General features: G+C 36.8%; 1 protein-coding gene across 3 annotated transcripts in view; it reads right to left on the bottom strand.

Moving 5' to 3' along the window:
- Positions 1-12411, bottom strand: part of RFC3 (replication factor C subunit 3) — a 34589-nt gene extending 22178 nt beyond the window's left edge. Inside the window, exons 1-7 of one of the 3 annotated variants that reach the window (XR_011994251.1) lie at positions 12180-12383; positions 9436-9573; positions 6497-6564; positions 4510-4607; positions 1998-2179; positions 734-870; positions 545-643 (exon numbers count right to left, since the gene is read on the bottom strand). Coding sequence is in view for 2 of the 3 variants with exons in the window: in XM_072719989.1 (XP_072576090.1) it covers positions 545-643; positions 734-870; positions 1998-2179; positions 4510-4607; positions 6497-6564; positions 9436-9573; positions 12180-12266 (809 nt within the window). In the remaining variant the exon portion in view is untranslated. Of the gene's footprint in view, positions 1-544; positions 644-733; positions 871-1997; positions 2180-4509; positions 4608-6496; positions 6565-9435; positions 9574-12179 lie in introns of all 3 variants that reach the window. The other 2 variants (XM_072719989.1, XM_072719991.1) reach the window with 2 other exon arrangements.
- Between the last annotated feature and the right edge of the window lie 8672 nt (positions 12412-21083).

Genomic DNA, 21083 nt, shown 5'->3' with positions numbered 1-21083 from the left:
ACCTACCTAGCTCTCTTAAAATTAGAAAAGTTCTACTACTACTACCACCAAGTTTTCTTCTTTAAGATCAAAAAACATAAGAGAAAAAACTGAAACTCTAATATGAAGTTACCTCAAGAATCTTAGCTAAAAGTCAGTAGAAGTCTGATTCATAAGCTGGTGTTTTTCTAGGATGTGATCCATCAATTACAAAGTTATTATTCTTTTCAATATTAGAAAACTAAGAACATTATGCTACATACTAATATTAAGTCATCTGAGATTCTGAGAGAAAAACTCAAACTTCCAAGATTTAATTTATGTATAAATTTTATATTTACCTGTCGACAGCTTAGTAAAAGTTATACTACATACCAATTATTCTGAACCACTAAATTTCTAATATTAAATCATTATCTTTTCTTCAAAAGTTTAGTATTCAGATACAAGATTTAATTGTAATTCTAAATGGCATGTTGGTAGTATAAAACAGCTAAATCAAAATTCAGATCATCTGTACTATTTCCATGATGAAATTTTTACGGTCATCTTGGATACTATTTACCTTTGTGGAGTCTGCTGACTGACAATAGCATTGGCAGTCTCCCTCAGATACACCTCCCAATCTGTTTCAGGGATTTCTTGATCAGCAGTAAAAGGATATCTACATGATTAAAAAGAATACACAATAAATTAAATCAAAGTGTGCTTGTGTCCCAAAATGTTTCCTGTGGTAAATGTCCCTTTCACTCACTGTTGTACTCTGCAGGCTTCACACATAAGTAGGGCTTTTCGGAGATTCCTGCAGGACTTCTCTGCAAGTCTATGAGCCAGTTGTGAAGGAAGATTCAGACCTTCCTTCTTGCACACAGTAGATAATACATGACAAATCTACAAACAAAACATTATTAACAAAATTAGGCAATCTGTCAAATAGCACATGAAAGTAATTGTTGATAAACATCTTTATAGACCCTTGTTATTGTATTTATTTGTCACTCCCTACTCTAAGTCACATGTTCCTTTAGCAGAAAGCCAGAGGTCTAGTCTAGCTGTTAGAAAGAGGCAGCAACTGGCCCTGCAACTGAAGACAGACCTGGTTTAAATTACAAGTCTGCCAGCCACCTTAGAGGAACGTTGAGAAAAACACACAGGGCCTCAGGTCTTTTACAAGGACATCACTCAAAGGACTGCCAAGTAGAGCTGCATAGGCTGAATTCTGCATGACTCAGGCAGCATTATTTGCATGCATCAAGACGCCAACAGTGCCCATAGGAGCGCTGTAACCGGGTAGTCCTGCCTTTTTAACTATATTAGATTTTAACTATATCAAACTATTTTTAACTATGTAAGAACTTTTATAACTTTTTTTTTTTTTTACAAGTGATAGTTTTAATGAAGGTACTTTGCCACTGTGCGACTAACAGGTCACATTATTATCCCTACTTTGCATAAAATCACCCAAAATCTATACATGGCAGGAAAGCTGCTTATTTGAAAAATGTGCATTTTTATTTCTAAGTATTAACAAGGATAAAGGGAAAAAATGTATTATGTTGTTTCAGACTAATTTTGGTCCCCTAACTAGGACCTAGGAATTGCCACATTATCTCCTTGCAAAATCTGTATCCTCCAGCCTCAAGTCTTTTCCAAAACCAATTCAATCAGCTTGAGGTCGAAGCCTTATTACATAACTACCCCTTACCTAGTTTAGTAAAATTCATTATCTACTTATTTAAGGTAAAAAATGACTTAAAGAGAAGAACTTGCTAAATACTGATGGCATATACACAGTATTATTCTTAACAGAGCTTACCATCACACCTTCTATATAGTGGTAACTGGCATTTACTACCATATATATTGGTTTATCCATCCACTACTGGTTGGGCCCCAGGCCATATATGTTCCTAAATTACTAAATACTTCACTATGTTTTTACAAAACAAACAGGACAGGGAAATGCACACACTGCTCACAGAACCTGAAATATTTCTGAAAAGTTTCATTTGACTTACATCCTCGATGCTGGGAGCAGGCACACGAACTGCCAGGCACCTACTACGAATGGGTGGTATTACTTTAGATGTAGAATTGCAACACAAGATCAATCTGCAAGTAGACATATACTTTTCCATGGTTCTACGCAAGGCATGTTGAGCATCTTTGGTGAGTTTGTCAACCTCTGTCAATAATACCACTAGTCAAAGAGAAACAAAACAAACTAACTTGAATATCTCTTTCTCTTCTTCATTATTTAGAGTGAAATCCTAAATAATAAGTCTGATATAATACTACTCTTTCATTTAGCAAGGACATATAAAAGTCACAGGTATGGCGAGAATAATTTATTTTTATTTTTAAAAATTCCAATCAAACAAACCTAAGAAACAGCAGGTTAAATGAAGTTTAACCACAGGAGCACACTGTAAAGTATAATGGGCCAATTTGATAACGGCACCTACGGGGTTCAATTTACAGGTCAGAGCAAAGGAACCTGGATGCAACAATGTGTGACAGAGCAGTAAACTGAAAATAACAAAATGAAGCTCCTTTCCAAAACAATCCTTCACAATGAGTAGAAATTCAAATGGAACAGGAAAAATAGAAACAAGGAGACTGATCCCAAAATCTAACAAAGATAGAACTTAAAGTACTACAAACCAATGGATAACCCCCAAAAAAAGAAATTCTTTGGTAGGCAGAAAATAGCAGCATATTTTAAAAATTAACACATGACCAAGTGAGGCTTGCTGTAGAAACACAAAGCAGTTTCACTAGAAGACCCAATATAAGCTACAAAATTAGGTAAGAAAAACAGCTAAGAAAAATCATAAAACCACACTCATGGATGCAGAAGCAGCATTTGAAAACATTTAACAATCATTTATGTTAGAAACACTCAGGGATCCCTGGGTGGCTCAGGGGTTTGGCGCCTGCCTTTGGCCCAGGGCGCGATCCTGGAGCCCCGGGATCGAGTCCCACGTTGGGCTCCCTGCATGGAGCCTGCCTCTCCCTCTGCCTGTGTCTTTGCCTCTCTCTCTATGTATATCATAAATAAATAAAATCTTAAAAAAAAGAAAAAAAAGAAACACTCAAAAGTATGAATTGATGTTTGCTTTCTTCTTATGATCAAATAGATACCCTCAGGCCAAAGCCAAAAACTAAATAAATGGGAAATCCCTAAAGCTCTCCTTTGAGTCATGACAAAGATGTCCACTATCTTTAGTACTATTAAACACTGTATTATTAGAGGTGTTGGCAAATATAATTAGGTTAGAGAAAGTGCTTAAAGCCATACAAATTAGAAAGAAGGGGAAAAATCTCTATTGATAGATGACATAAATATATATATAACTGAAAACTCAAAAGAAACAATGGAAAGGCAAACAACAGAAAAATGTAAAAATATAGTAAGATAAAATTAAGACACAAACATCAATAGATGTCACATATGTAAAAAAAAATTAGAAAATATAAGACAACCCCATTTACAGTAGCAAAAAATAAACAGAAAACAGTGCCTGAGTGGCTCAATCAGTTAAGCAGCCAACTCTTGATTTTGGCTCAGGTCATGATCTCAGGATCATGGGACTGAGCCCTAAGGTCAGGCTCCACACTGAGGCTCCAGGCTCACCTAGGAGTCGACTTGGGAAATTCACTCCCTCTGCCCCACCCTAAACTGTCTCTCTCTCTCTCTCTGTCTCTCTCTCAAATAAATAAATAAATAAATAAATAAATAAATAAATAAATAAATAAATTATATTCTGAAATACAGTGAACTAAGGAGGAAAGACAAGAAATAGGATGAAATATACACAGGCAATTCACAAAACAGTAAAATGAGCAAGGAAAAAAGAAAAAATTACCACACTAAATAAAGTACAAACTATTTTCTCCACTCAAACTGACAAAGATTAAAATTAAGTAACTACAGTGGTGATAAATGTCACGGAATAATGAGAACTCCCAAATACTTCTGGTGGCAGCTTAAGTCTACCTTACAGATAAAGAATTTGGCAAAATCTATCAAAAGCATTAAATGCTTTTTTTCATCACAAAATCTTCTACAAGAATGTACACATATGTGCACATAAATAATACTGGAAGGTAGTGACAAAAACGTTAACAGTAACTGTGTCTGGATGGCAAAATTAAAGCTGATTTTTTAATTTAAATATTTGAAAATGAACATAGAACTTTGGTCCTAGGAACAGTTATTTTAAAATGTTATTTCTTGTTTTAAATAAAGTGTTTTGAATTCATTTAGTTCTAAAATAACAAACAGGTGGTACAGTCTTCTTTCCATCAAAATTCAATTCCATTAGGCTATATACTTCCATGAGCACAAAGATCATGCCTCCTATTCACTTTTATATCCAAAAATAAGGGAGCATAATGTGCTTGGCATAGAACAGGAAGTTGACAAATACTTGCTAAATAGAATTTACATTTTCCACTGTATTTTCTCTTATACTCACTGCATACAATTTCAGTGTCTGACTTAAAAGAAATCTGTTTATCACATACCTTTAAAATCTCTTTGGGAGTTTGTTTCAAGTTGCTGTGATTGTGCCACTGTTTTCAACATCTCCTGAATTACTACTCGGTCACTATTTCCAGCATCACTATATAAAATGAAAATAATGGTAAATATTGATGTAAATATTTAGAAGATACTATACCCTTATTCTTAATCTGTTACTGTAAGAAAAACATTGAAGATCTTATTAAAATTTTAATCAAAATTATTGACACCTAATTGCATTCACAAAATTCTGTAAGTGAAATATTTTAGGGTAATTAAAATACAATATTCTGATGTTCAATTATAATTTAATAAGTATCACTAAAAATAGTTGTTCTAATATTAAGTTTACTGTAACTTAAAAAGAGCAATAACTAATCCTTAAGTTTCTTATTTGTAGTTACTCAAAATGTAAAAATAACTGACACAGAAATTTCATCTCCATTCCTCTACTCCATCCCCCAAATCATAAAGGTCTGAGAGAACAAGCCTAAACAAGTCAGTTCCCAACACTAGCATGGAGCTGATACAGGGTCTTAGCAAGAGGACAGGATAAGCAAATGGAATTTAAGATAGAGCTGTGTAAGCTATTGACTTATTATAAGCATCATCTGTCACTTATACCCACATTATTGCTGTGGCACTTAAGTCATGCACCTCACAAATCACATGAGTCACCCGGTTAACTTAGGCTGTCAATTTCAAACACCTGAAAAACAATCAGCTCACCCTCTGACTATTCTTGCCACAGAGAACTCACAATGAGAAACAGGGCAAAGCCATCATCTTTTAGTTTACTTTCCCAACAGCCATCACGTCTTTCTCAATTTACTATTATTAGATCAATATACCTGGAAAGTCTCTTTTATGATAATTTCTTAGTCAAGAATCCAAAACATTTACCTTCTATCTATGGAATTAACACTTTCTTCTAGTTTTCTAGTAAGACCCTTTCCCAGCAATCTTTTTTTTTTTTTTAAAGATTTTATTTATTTATTCATGAGAGACAGAGAGAGAGGGAGGCAGAGACACAGGCAGAGGGAAAAGCAGGCTCCATGCAGGGAGCCCGATGCGGGACTCGATCCTGGGACTCCAGGATCATGCCCCAGGCTGAAGGCAGGCGCCAAACCGCTGAGCCACCCAGGGATCCCCTTATCCCACCAATCTTAATTCTCTTAATTTTCTTAGACATACCTGAGGAGAGTGCTAACACCTGTCTGTTAGGGTTGTTTTAAGGACTAAATAATCCACGTGAAGCTTCTCATACAGCATCTGCTACTGAACACTTACTAGCTTGTAACTATATTTGTCCTGATCCATTCAGTTCCTCCTCCTCTCTGCATCACCGCCAGAAGAGGCTGCCTTCGCCTGAAGATGTCCTTGATTCTGTATTCCTTTCAAGAACATATCAGGCCCCAGACAAGCCTGAAGCTTTACCTAACTTTGCTCTTAAAACAATCACTTCTACACTATTAAGTAGTACATAACTGTCCTGGTATAAATTTTCAGTGTGCCCCCAAAGATGATCCTAATCTTATTAAATTGTGATTTAAAAAAATACACATTGATTGATGGACTGTTACACACATTCTAACCAAGAAACTGAAACAAAGGAGTAGCAAAAAAAGATCTGGTAACCCAAATTCACGTTCTGAAATGCTCACTCCAGACATTACAAGCTTTTTAGACATACTTTGCCATCAGTTCTGAATCAGTCAATAGAACAAAAATTTAATGACTATGAAATGTACTCTGTATAAAACACTGAGCTCTATAGAGCAAGAAAATTTAAATACTAAAATTATTTGATCCAGGGGTCAAAGAGAAAAGGGGAAGTGGAAAGGTTCTAGGCTCCCTATTTCACACTGAGCAGCTTTGCTTTTATGTGTATATATATCGTGCCTCCATATATGATTCTATTTCAAGAATGGGCGCTACTCTTAAAAATTTTTTTTTAAAAGGCTTTATTTCTATATAGTAGAAATTTACCTGGGATTAACTTCAAGGTGATAATTGCTTGCAATCGTGCTAATTTCAATTTTCTTCTTAGACGGAGTCTGTGGACAAAGATAGATGTTTTAAACACTGATTTATTGGCCATTTCTCCTCTTTTCTGTATTTCATAGTTTTTTAAAAAATAAACAATTTATGCTTAATAAAAAACATTTTAGGTAATAACCACTAATATTTCGACCTCATTAACCCCCTTGTCTTTTCTATGTGCAAATAAACATGTTTCCATATAAATTGGGTCATATCACACATCCTGTTTTTATTATTTTTTTACCTCTACCACCAGAATCTACAAACCATTCCATTATGAGCACCTCATCACTGTAAACAGTCTGCATGGACTTTACCATCACACACACATGTATATTTAAATATATTTATATATTTCTATTGTGTCAATGTTTCTTGTAAAAAGAGTTATAAAACAAGTGGCAATCATATCAATTTTTCTGTGTTTTACTATTCCTAGTTAACAATATATCTCAGCAATTACCCGCAAACACTAATATAGGAAAGTTGCATATCAACCTGTCACTTGGATGTCCCCATAGTCATACTGATGGGCCCCATCAGTCATACTGATGGGCCATTTTGTTCCTTGCTTTTTGACACCTCTAACAATCCCACAATTAACATCCTTCCACATGTCTAATGTACTGACTTCATTTCTATGTAACAGATTCCCAATAAAGGATTTGCTGGATTGAAGGAAATGTTTTCTAAACTTTTATGTATATGTATAACCAGCCTGTTTTCCAAAAATAAAAATTTATATATATATATATATCTAACAATTCATTTATCCACTGGCAAGAAACACTCTTCCCCAACATTCCCTTTCTGCAGGTTTTATGTCATGCCTTCAATTTCCACCAATTTGATCAGACTCACTGCTTCTCTTCAACTATCACAAATGTCAAACGTATTTACATATGTTTATTAGCTTCTTATATTTCTCTTGAGACTTTCATTCAGTTTTCTAAGTTGTCTCCACTGTCAATTTGTAAAATCTTTTATCTAACCCGTTCCTTTCACATACTTTTCGGCTATTTTTTCCTGCTGATTTTATGTTATCTTCTGTCATACAAACTTGTAAGTTTCATATAATACAAGTACATACTTTATCACTTACATGTTTTTATAAAAGGTATTCCAAAAAAAAAGGTATTCCTGACTACTATAGACTGTTCATATAATCTAAGAAATTTAGTATTTTCATTTTAACACTTAAGTCTTTAATTCATATGGAATTCAATTTTATCAATTATTGAATCATAGGGATTCGACTTTCTTTTCTTCAGAGTAACTAGTTACGCTAGCACATCTTTCTGACTCATGCTCTTAATACTTATTTGAAATAGATACCAACAGATTTGGGGGCTCTCTAATAAGTTTCACTGATTGAATTCACTCTTCCCATGCCAATATAACATTGTTTTGATTACAGGAGCCTTACAATAGGATTTAATATCTCATAACACCAGTCCCACCTCACAAATCTTTTTCAAAATTACTTTAGTTTCAAAAATGTATTCTTTCATATGTACTTTTTTTTAAAATATATTATTTATTTACTCATGAGAGAGAGAGAGGCAGAGTCACAGGCAGAGGGAGAAGCCGGCTCCACACAGAAAGCCCGACGCGGGACCTGACCCCAGGACCCCGGGACCACAACCCGAGCCATAGGCAGACGCTCAACCACCAAGCCACCCAAGCGTCCCTCATATGGACTTTAAGAGCATTTCATACAATTAAAAAAAACTTGGATTTTTAATTGTAATTTCATTTAAATTTATGCTATAACTTGGGTAGAACATTTTCAAGTAGTAAGCCTTTAAGAACTTGTTGCAACTTTCTATTTGATCAGCTCTTGTTTTTAGTCCTTTTATAAAATATTACAGTTTTCTCCCTACGGATCTCACACCTTTCTTGTTAAATTTGTTCTCGCATACTTTGTAAGAATTCTCACCGGGGTATACCACCAGCACCTCAAACTCAATGTGTCTAAACATAAGCTCGTCAACATTAGCCTAAAATCCATTTATCTTTCCTAAAGATTCTATTAATATCACTACTTACCATCCAGTCATTCAGCATACATTTTTTTCAGTGCCTAATATATATATGTTATATATATTTGAGTGCCTAATATAGTATTATATATATATATATACATATAAGATGTTACACCATGGCCTATGAAGGATACAAAAATGAACAGGACATGTTCCCTACATAACTTCAAACAAATACAATTTTGTCAAGATAAAAAAATGAAAAACTATCATCAAGGGCAAAGTTCTCTAAAAATATATGAGAGGTAAAAGGAAAAATTAATGCTAATGGGACTGGAGGGCACAACAAGAGGAAGTATTTCAACTAAATCTTCAACACTGTCTGTAAGGAGAGTATGGAAATGCACTGCATGTCATGAGGCTGGAAACTCAGCCAAAGGCAAGATCATGGGAATGATCTGAACGTCCCAGAGTTCATGCTTCCTTTTCTAATTAGTCAGCTGCCCAATCTCTTCCAAGTTGCCTGATTCCTTTAAACTTTTTCTCAAAATCATTCCTTTTCTTTTCAAATCCCATGATTGCTCTCTGGACAATGAACTTCAGAGACCTGAGTTCCAGTTCCAGCCAAGGTAGTACTGATTCACTGATAATCTAAAATGAATCCCACCACCTATATTTCACCCAAAATCTCTTGTTACTCTTATTTCCTAACACAACTGACTTTGATCTGGTTTTAATAGTTAGATCTATACATCAGTAGCTCTCAATCCTGTGCACCTGAGTTATACATGAAATTCTTACTTAAACACACATTGATGGCTGAGGCCACAGGAATATGCATGATGAGGACAGAAAATCCCTGCTTTAAATATTTGGGAGGCCTCAAAGTAAAATGCTTACTGTGATGGTCTGATGTTCAATTCTTAATTTTTCCACTCCAACACCATAAAGTTCACGTAGAATACACATAATTCTTGTCTTTTTTCCAGCCCCTGATGGTCCATACACTAAGAGATGAGGAAAATCACCACACTGCACCTGCAATAAACAAGGAGGCATTTTTTTTCCCAAACGACTCTAGGTAGAATTAAACTACTTTTTAGGTATCAAATATTTCATATCTCCACTTATGAGACTCATTAGAAATATGTATGAGTGAATGTGTATATAAACAGAGAACTTTTAAAATTAACTCTGAAATGTTACTTATTCCCTGGCATTAATTTTATATAATCATATACTTAGTATAATACACACAGGATACAACACCCTGTGCTAGAATTAGAATGCAAGAACTTTCAAACTGAGTCTGTCACAATCTCCTAGAGAACGTTTTAAAATAAAAGACTGATTACTAGACTCCATCCATGAGATTATGATTCAAAAACTGAGATTGATGCCTTTCTTAGTTTGGGCTTCTATAGTCCGTTTGATAAGAACTGAGTGTATTTGGTTTGAGAGGTAAAGGAAAACTTTGTAAGGCAATGAGGAAGCAAAGGAGAGGAAGGCAGCCAATGAGTGTATTAGCCGTTTATCATTCTAGGCATCTGGAGTTTAATTCTGCTGGGGATACTCTTGAAGCCAGTATTAAAATAAACAAACAAACAAGCAAACAAACAACCCCCAAAAAAACCTACCCAAGAAGGTGGGGAAACTGGAGTATGATATGCTATTATTTTTCATCAGTCCTTTGATGAAGCCTGCTTGGGAAAGTGGCTGGGATTAAGGGAGGGCATTAATTCCCAGGCATTTTAAGTCTGCTTAGAGGTGTCAGCAAAAGAAAACCTTCAGAAAGTGCACATACAGAAACATAGAAGTCAGTCTGCATGCACCTAAAAATCAAGAGCTAAGGGATGGAGGAAGGCACTGACAATACTGCAAAAGAGTACAAGACTGTGTCCATTTACAAAGCTTCCCAGATGACTGATGATCAGTCAGGTTTGGCAATGAGTGCTATAAAGGCTATAAAAATGATGAGAAAACAAACCTTAACCTCAAGGGCATAAAACCTTGTGAAGCATAAGTTTCTAGATGAGAAAACAAACCTTAACCTCAAGGGCATAAAACCTTGTGAAGCATAAGTTTCTACATAAGCATTACACTAAAAATGAAATAAATCTTAACAGAAATGATTATTGCGGTGCATTTTAATACTTTGTAAACTGGCACTGAAAAAGTTTCAAGGAAAAGAACTATTCACCCATGCATAGAAAACAGCAGGTGCTTCACAAATACCTTGCCTTTGCTTTTTAGACTCGATCTAGTCAAAACGAAGGGTATGCTAGGTTTCACAATTTCACTAAGTTGTAGATTCAACAGTAAAACAAGTGAACATTTTTAAAAACAAATTAACAAACAACACCCAATTTTTGTTCAAAATATTTATTGCAAACTCTGCACAACAAAAAGAGAGCCACAGAAAAGAAAATGTATCCTATGGCTAGGAAAATCAAAGTGAAAGCTATTTTGAGAAAACACAATTTGTCTAGAAATTATATACAGCTGTAACAGATTTATTCTAATGGTATTGATGGAATACCACTAAAAAAGAAGGAAAAAACCCTCAATCTCACAGCACTACCAACTTTTCTAATGACTTTCATATACGGATGGAGTTGTTTTTCTTTTTCAATTATTTCTCACTTTTTAAAAGTACTTAACAAGTTGTACCTGTAACTCTGAAAAAAGGTGAGTTTTGAAGAACGGGAGAGCTGAGCAACACTTCCATCAGCATATGGTACTATCGGATTCTTAAAAGCAGTGAATAAATAGCTTCCACAGATACTATATTTTTCTCTAGACCCTTCTTCCCACTCCAGCTCCTAAAAGATTCAGTTTGCTTTTCAGAAAACACTGCCACTAGACATTTCTACCAACTACAACACGAAAATACACACATAAAGTTGGAGGGGGAAAAAAAATCCTCCATAAGGAATTTAAACTCGACGACTCAACACCACCTCTTTTAGAATTAGAAATGACCGGGACACTGGGCGGCTCAGCGGACGAGCATCTGCTTTTGCCCAGGGCGTGATCCTGGGGACCCGGGGTCGAATCCCACATCGGGCTCCCTGCAGGAAGCCTGCTTCTCTCTGCCTCTCTCTGTGAATCTCATGAATAAATAAATAAATAATACTTTTTAAAAAAAGGATTGGAAATGACCTCCGAAATTAGTAAGTACCTTCCTTTTCGTAAAAAAGGGCAATATCACCAAGAAATTTTAAGTAAGCCGTTTGTTAAAAGGTAGTTAGATGATGTCACCTCTCTGCTCAAAGCCTTCCAAAGGCTCCCTGTGTCACCCTACAAGGATCTCCTGGGTCTGCACACACCCGCCTCCCCCGCCCCATTTCCTACCTCTCTTCCCGCTGGCCTACTATTACCCAGCTACACCGGCCTCCTTGAGGTTCCTCTACAGGCCGGGCACACTCCTGCCAAGGAACTTGCACTTGCTGTTCTTTCTCTGTTGAAGGTTTTCCCCCTTGAGGTCCTAGCTCAGAGGACAGTTCTCAGGCAGGCCTTCCCCGTTTACCAGCACAACCGCCGCCCACCCGCCTTCCCTCAGCCCCTTCCGAGCCCCACAGAGCTGGGGCCTACCCGCCCCTCCCCGCCCGCCCCGCCCGCCCCGGCCCGGCCCGCGGACTCACCAGGTTGCGCAGCTGGGCAGCCTGCTCCTTGTGATAGTCAAGCCGCCCCAAGGAGCAGGGCCGGTATTTGTCCACCCAGAGGCTCATGCCAGCTCCAACTCCCGGGGTCCGACGCTTGAAAATCCCGCGCGCGGGGATCTCTCTCCGCCGGGACGCGGAGTTCTCTCGCGAATTCCAAATCTCGTGACGTCACTACCGGCCCTGGTCGCGCAGGCCAGTTAGGGACTAAAGACTACGGAAGCCGAGTGGGGACAGTATTAGCCGCCGTGTTGGTGTTGGTGAGCATCAGCCTAGTCGTTGATGTTCCTTGTTTCTGTGATTATTTTTGTTGTTCTCACCCTCTACGGTAGTCCAGAAATTACTAAACAAAGCTGGAAATTTGGCTCTGATACTCCCGGCTTCAAAGCAGATACCTCAGAGAAGCCATGTTCCTCGATTCATTTCATTCATTCATTCATTCATTCACTCACTCATTCGCTCTACAGAAACCTGCAAAATATCTACTGTGTTGAGCTCGGTTCTTGGCACTAGGATATATACGACTTGGGGCATTTCTTACTGGGCAGACTCTCAGTAAAGCTTTTTAAAAATAAATTGCTAAAAATAAAATCCAATCTTCCCTGTCTTTCCTTCCATTCTTCAAGAGTCTTACTGAGTTGAAAGCAAAGGAATAAAAACGTCATGAAAAACTACAGAAATGTGGCCTGTAGGAGACACGATAAGAGATTAGTATGCTGTGCTAAATCCAAAGTGTTTGAACACCCTTCTGATTAAAATGAGACTAATGTGAAACCCTTGGGGAAATATTCTGCATATAAAACCCATATAAAACTCTCATTGTGCCTCCAAACTTCACATCTCAATGCATTTTTCTAATTGTACATGAAATTAATTCCTTATTTACATTATGGTCTTATTTTACACATTGTTCAGAAGCCTGTCATTCAATCTCAAGTTCTTACAGGACAGGCAATGATCACAAAATACCTGATCATAAAAATGACCTGTCGAACTACCCCGTCTCATTCATTTATTAAACTAGAATTTACTGTGCTCTATGAGTCATCATATTTACTGAATTATTCCTACAGGCATGATGTTATTCAGCACCATCAACAGCACCAAGAACTATAAGATATATTCCCTATTCTAAGAAACCTTCTGAAACAAGCTTTGGGGGCTTCTACCTCAGGACCTTGGCACTTCTATTTTCTTTTCCTGGACCACTTTTGTTCAAGTGTCAATAGAGGTGGGTCTCTCACTTCTTTCAGGGTGTTTGCTCAAAGTCATCTCTTCAGTGAGGCTTCCCAGCCCTACTTAACACTACAAAACCTTCCACATTCCCTATGCTATTCCCCTGTTGAATTGGGATGGGGGTGGGGGGGAAATGTTTGAAAATAGAAGGTAAAGGAAATCAGAAGCAAAGGTGTTGAATTCTCATCTATGTGGGTAATGGAATCTTGAAAAAAAATAATGGAAATAATTATTCAGAGGAAGGAAGTAAACCAGGTGCTAAAATGATCAATGAATTGACAATGACGCTGAGCATGACAGACAACTTCCTACTATGAAAGGTAATAGAGAGAGGAGTCTGAAGATATGTAGACATGTGTTTCAAAGTTGCCACAGGTTCCAGGGAAGGAGAAATGTTGCAGAAGGAACACCAACAGATGAGAAAGACACTTAACTCACATAGGGCTATCAGATTCCATGAGTAAAAATATAGGAAGTCTACTTAAGTTTTGGATTACTTTTTATTATTACTAAATATTACTGCAAATATTGCATGGGCATACTTTAAAAAAATATTCATTGTTTACCTGAAATTGCAATCTAATTGGGTGTCCTGTATTTTATCTGGTAATCCCACTCCAGACTTACAAATATGAGAATTGAGATATGACTTCAGAGGAAATAGGATCCTCAGAGGAGAGTCAGGAAATGAAAGAAGTGAAAGTAGTGGCTATGCATATTAAGCAGTGGCCAGCAAACAATAGCTCCAATCACTCAATGACTCTGCTTCCTTGGCCCTAAAATGGAGTTGATGAAACCTGCTTTCCATAGTTCATTTGAGGATTAAGTAAGGTAATATAAGCAGCAACCACATAGAAGGTACTTAATAATTAGTGGTTATGTTCTATTGAGAAAAAAACATATTCACAGGGATACAAGATGAGTGGGCATGAATATATAGATGGTTAAGAACACACTAAGGTTAAATTTGCACTGAGCTCATCCAAACAAAAATGTTAAAGCTGTCATCTTCTACCTGTAACCAAGGGTTAGGCCTAGCCAACCTTAATTTCTAAAAACCTTCAAGATTGAGGATTGAGCCCAGAAAACCTGGGCTTTTCTGCTCCTAACTCTGGCAGTTTATCTCAATGTACCTCTCTGGGGCAAACCCGTAATCAGTTCTTTTTTTTTTTTTTTTTAAGATTTTATTTCTTTATTCGACAGAGAGAGAAAAAGAGAGGGAGAGAGAGGTGAGACACAGGGAGAGGGAAGAGAAGCAGGCTCCATCCAGGGAGCCCGATGTGGGATTCGATCCCAGGATTCCGGGATCACACCCTGAGCCAAAGGCAGAAGATCAACTGCTGAGCCACCCAGGCATCCCCTGTAATTGGTTCTTGTCAGAATCAGGAGTAAGGTCTTTCTATAGGCTGGATCTAATTTGCTTCTTTAAAGAGAAGTAATGAAGCAGATATGTAATGATCTCAAGAAGCCTAGAGACTAGCCGAGGAGTATGTGTAATTTTACTTCCTCTAAAAAAATATTACAACTTTGGCTTCACAAATATTTGTGAGATTTCTCTTTCATACATCTAAGATTTGGACCTTCCTCTTAAGAGAGCATATCCAGCAGCCTTGCTTCGATTTTAAAGTGAGAGAATGTCCTGGACATTTTTTTCTTATAGTTTATTCTTTGAAATTGTCAGTGTTAGTGTCCAGTTTAATTCTGGTTCTCCATTTGGGGAAGGGACAGTGGGCAGATCTGTCTCTGCACTTTAGAAATAGCATTAAATAGTAAGTTGGAAAGAATTTTGAACAGAGGCTTTTCACAGGAACTTCACATGTCACATTTATTTGTGGCAATAATATGAAATGTATCTTTCTGAAATAAGTAACCATAAGTTTTGCTGCAAAGAACTTGAAAACAATAGTTTAAAACTCCCAAAGATGAATAGTTTAAAATTCATTTTAAAATTGTGGCAGAGCCAATGCTCTGTGTTCACCAAATCTCCTGATTTTCCTGGGTACAGGAGTGCTTTTTGGAGCTTCCTCCATAGTTAGTGGAATCATGTGACTCAATTCGGGCCAATGGCAAGTAGCTGCAATGATGGGCACCATTTCTGCTCCTGTCCCATTTGAACTCCTGGCTGCTCCTTCTCACCTTTTCCACTTACTGGCCCCTTTAATACAGAGAATCCAGCGGAGGGCTCTTTAGGAGACAGTTGGAGCCCTAGATGGAGGGAATTTGCTTGGGTCCCTGTGTGTTAGCCCCATTGCTCTCCATACTGCCCAAAGCGAAGCAGGTGCTTTATTTGGGATGTAATTACAGGGAGCAGCAGGGATGAACTGAGGAGAGTGAAAGAGGGAAGGAAGTAAAACCAATGCAAGGAGGAGGTATTATAAAGGTCATCTCTGTGGGAAACTGAGGCTTACTCACTTTCTGAGAAGTGTGCAGATTTTTTTCAGTTGTCTGGGAAGGGAGGGATGGGAAGAAATATTCCTCTCCCAGCTCCCATACTCTGTTGGTTGAAGGGGCTCCTTGAAGATGATAATCTCCAACATACTCACATTTCTGTGGCAGTGGGCCTGTGTACCTAGCAGAATCCTGCTGGTGCTCATCATCAAAGTCCATCAATCCTACCAATTGTTCTTTCCCATTATCCATCTCCTCATGCGTTTATTTTCCCATTGCCCAAGAAAACAGGTAATACAGGTTTTATACTTTTCATATTAAATTTCCACACAGTATCAAAATATCCCAGGATAATAAAGACAATTTTTGTAAAGATAATTAAAATATAAATAATAGCTTCAATTTATCAGAGAGATTGATGCATAGCAGATAAATATTTTTCACATAAAAAGCAATCCCTCATTAAAATGCCAGGCATTCAGAAGTTGAATAGGGAGGCAGAAAATTCTTTGTCTGGTGCCCCTATGCCCCTTTGCAGTTGGCACATGCATTGCTTCAAAAAGGAAATCTAGGAATTCAAACTCTATAGGTCCATTTTATATTCAAGGGCTTCTTCAGCCAATTTTCACCAGTCAAGAATACGTGTTTACTTAATGACCTCTATTACTAGAGTAATTTTGTTCTAATTTTATTTTGTTTTTAATATGAAAATTGTTTCTCTTCTAAATATGTATTTTTCATGTGATAAATCTAAAAATTACATTGTAATGAAAAGAGTATCTGAAATAATGTTTAATAGCGAAGGCAAAGTACAATCATGGTGCACTATAACATAGGGTTTTTTTGGTCATATGTAGCACTTTTGCTCATGACCTAAGTATCCCAGGTAGACTTCTGTGTCTGTTGGGTGTGAACTGGCACTCCTGGCTCTGAGGAGCATCTCAGGATGGCAGGTGTTAGTTGTGGACAATGGAAATGTCTGCCATGAATCAAAGAGCATGAAGCATCTTTATCCATTATTATCTGAGTTATATGACCCTATAACACCACTCAACTAAACAAGAGTCAGAGCACAAGATTCATATCTGTGCTAGGTGAAAGGGAGCTGAGCATAGGGGCAGCTGATACCATGTGGTGCTTTTATATTCACTCTGACAAGTATTGGTACTTATGTTTTTATACACATTTAAATCTGTGTATCTACAATCTATATCAAGATACAGAACATTTCCCCCACTCTAGAAGGCTCTCTCATGCCTCTTCCCGTTCAATATAGCCCCCAGAGTGGCCACAATTCTGAATTCTATCATCATATATTATTTTCTCTGTTCTTAATCCTCATATAAATGAAATCATATAGTATATTTTCTTTTGTGCTTGGGCTGTTTTGCTCATTGTATGTCTTCAAAATTCATCCATTTGTTATATGTAGTAGTAATAAGTTGTTTATCTTTTATTGCTGTGTAGTATTCCATTGTACCATTATCAGGACAGGCTTCATAGGAATGTCACATGTGCAGTGCCACGTAGGCTCCTGTTTGCTTTAATGCTCTGCTGCTGACATCTTGAAATTCTTAATAATTTCTTAACAAGGAACCTGCATTTTCATTTTGCACTGTAAAATTGCCCTGTAAATTGTGTAAACAGACCTGATCAAGATAGCTTAATTTACTATCTGTTGTACTATTGATGGATATTTGGGGGTACTTCATGTTTTTTTCTAATAAGAATAATTTTGTTGAGTATTCTTGCATATATTTTTGAGATATGTACTAACTTCCATTGGATGTATACATCTAGGAGTGAAATTCCTTGGTAATAAGGACAGGCATATATTTAGCTTTAGTAAACACTGACAAAAGTTTCCAAAACACTTGTACCATTTTACATACCCATCAGCAAAAACTAAAAGACAGATGTTTCACATCCTCCTCAACAAGTTTCTTTTTTTATTGTGGTAAAATATTCAAAACATGTATCATTTGAGCCATTTTTAAGTCTACAGTTCATTATCATTAAGCACACTCACATTGGTGTGCAACCATCATCACCATCCATCTCCAGAACTTTTCCATCCTGCCAAACTAGAGCTCTGCACCTATTAAATAGTAATTTCCCATGGTGGTAACCCCCAGGCCCTGGAAACCACCCTTCTACTTCTCTTCTCTGTGAATTTGACAATTCTAGGTACCTTATGGAAGTGTAATTATATATTTGTCCTTTTGTGTCTGGCTTATTTCACTCACCATATTGTCTTCAACTTTCATCTGTTTTGTTGCATGTAATAGTCTTATTCTTTTTTAAGGCTGAATAATAGTCCATTGTAAGTTTATATCATACTTTGTTCCTCCATTTATCCATCAATAGATACTTGGGTTGTTTCCATCTTTTGGCTTTTGTGAATAATGCTGCAAGGAACATTTGTATACAAATATCTGCTTAAGCTCCTGCTTTCACTTCTTTGGGTTATATACTCACATATGTAATTGTATTACATGGTAATTCTATGTTTGATTTTTTTGAGTAACAACAGAAAACACCTGTTCTCTATGGTACTGCACAATTATACATTACCACCAACAATGCACAAAGGTTATAGTTTCTCACTAACCAGCAAGCCTTTTATTTTTAGCCATTCTGGTGGGTTTGTAGAGAAACATGATTTAATTACCCTAATGAGGGATGCTGGAATGGCTCAGTGGTTGAGCGTCTGCCTTTGGCTCAGGGTATGATCCCATGGGGATCGGGTCCCATGTCGGGCTCCTTGCAGGGAGCATGCCTCTCCCTCTGTGTCTCTGCCTCTCTCTCTCTCTCTCTCTCTCTCTGTATCTCTCATGAATGAATAAATAAAAACAAAATAAAACCTTCATTTAAAAAAAATAATTACCCTAATGATTAATGATGTTGAGAATCTTATCATGTTGGATTGGTGATTAGAATATTCTCTTGTAAAATGCCTATTCAAATCTTTTTGCCAATTTTTGGGTCTCTTATTGATTTGTTTTTTAAGCATATGTATTGTAAATATCTCTTTTCTATGTGTGGTTTGCCTTTAAACTCTCTTGATGGTTTATTTTGATGAAAAGAAATTCTTTAATTTTAATACAGTCCAGTGCATACATTTTTTAAAAACTTTACCTACTCCAAAGTCATGAAAATGTTCCCCTATGGGGTTTTTTTAAGGCTTTACTGTTTCATTCTCACATATAGATTTTAAATCCACTGAAATTTTTTTTGTATGGTGTATGATGTAAGTATAGAGATACATTTTCCCCATGTACATATTCAGTTATACCAGAACTATTTTTTTTCAAAGATTTATTTATTTGAGAGGGGGGAGGGCAGAAGGAGAGGGAGAATTTCAAGCATGCTCTCTGCTGAGCACAGAGCCTGATTCGGAGTTCTATCTCATGACCCTGAGATCATGACCTGAGCCGAAATCAAGATTTGGATGCCTAACTGAGCCACCTGGGTGCCCCAAACCAGCATTATTTGTTGAAAAGAACTTTTTCCACTCTACTGTAGGATCACCTTGTCATAAACCAGGTGACAATATATGTGTGGATTTGTTTCTGAAGTCTGTATTCTGTTCCATTTGTCTATTTGTCTATCTAGGTACAGATACCACACTGTTTTGATTACTATACTTTTATAATCGGTATTGGTTTCTGGTAGTTGCACTCTTTTTGTTCTTCTTTTTATTTTTTAAAGATTTTATTTATTTATTCATGAGAGACAGAGAGAGAGAGAGAAGCAGAGTCACAGGCAGAGGGAAAAGCAGGCTCCCCACAAGGAACCCGATGTGGGACTCGATCCCAGACTCTGGGATCACGCCCTTAGCTGAAGGCAGGCACTCAACCAGTGAGCCACCCAGGCATCCCTCTTTTTGTTCTTCTTACCCAAGGTTGCTTTTGCCAGTTTTTTTCTTCTGCATTTTTATATAAATTTTAGAATCAGCTTGTCAATTTCACAAAAAATATTGGTTAGGATTCTTTTGGGGATTACTGGTTACAAGCATTTAAGTCTATATTTGAACATTGTGGATTCCATCTTCTTGGTCTTAGAAATCACAAAATATATTTTTTCCACCTGAGCACATTACAAACCCATCACCCCATTTTACTCAAGCCTTTATATAAGCAGCAAAAAATGCAAAGTGAAAAAGCACTTTTTTCTACATGATTTAACTGTTGTATATATTTAATACTTCTTCAATTGCCCTTGCTACCTTCTTGAAAGGTAATATATTAAAAGCAAAAATAGTCACACATAGATGTTAAAAGGGAGAATTTATTTTACATGAAATGGCATCAGAAACCAAACTTAAAAACACAAAATGTGATTAAATGTCTAATATAACATAAGAAAGAGCCTTTAGTCCTTTGAGGTCCTGTGGCTATTGTCACTGGTATTACTTCATCTTGATGTTTCAAAAATGATCAATCTGTGACCTCTGAGAGAGGGACCTCAAAACAGGAGATCCCACAGTGGGGCAGAGCAAGAGGACATTCCAGGGCTCCAGTGCAAGAAAGGTCCAGGCAACAGTGACAGACAAGCTTGGAAAATGAATGTTTTAGGCTAAAGCGGAAGGACAACTGTCTTAAGAAGATGAAATTAACACCTGATGTGCTCACAAATACTGAAATGAAGTTTACACATATACAAGAGAATTTCGGGGTAAATTAGCAATAGATACATTAAAAATTAAGCCAAAGAGATAACAAGACAGTTACTAACAGTAAGAAAGATAAAATTGAATAAAGGAATATGTAGTGTCTAAGAAAGGAAATGTTATAATATAGCTTGCGGCTGAACTATAAATAGCTTAAATGGAATCAAAATAATATAAACACCATATATTTACCTAACCAGAAATTATGATATAAATGCACTAGGAAGTATGTGAGAAAAAACAGATGGAAGAGAGATAGACCTCATTTTCCATAGCAGGAAATCAATAACTAACTTTTCAAAATAAAAAAAAAAGAGCAGGATGAGTATGTTATCAAACAATATGGAGTTAATACTAATACATACACATGGACACACATGCACTCACCAACACACAAACACACACACATGTGCATACACACACACACACTAAAAGAATTGAAAGTGTTTCCTCCAGGAAGCAGAAATCAGTTGGTGGGGCAGAGAACAGGGGTAGCAGGTACCACTTTTCATATCAAACTGTGAGGAACCTTCTGACTTTTCTTACTATGTCCTTGGATAAAAGTAAAAGTTAAGTAAAAAATACAATGA

This window comes from Vulpes vulpes, chromosome 9 (assembly GCF_048418805.1).
Source record: "Vulpes vulpes isolate BD-2025 chromosome 9, VulVul3, whole genome shotgun sequence".
NCBI lineage: Eukaryota > Metazoa > Chordata > Mammalia > Carnivora > Canidae > Vulpes > Vulpes vulpes.
Note: the sequence above shows the minus strand (reverse complement) of the source record. Positions and strands in the feature narration are given on the sequence as shown.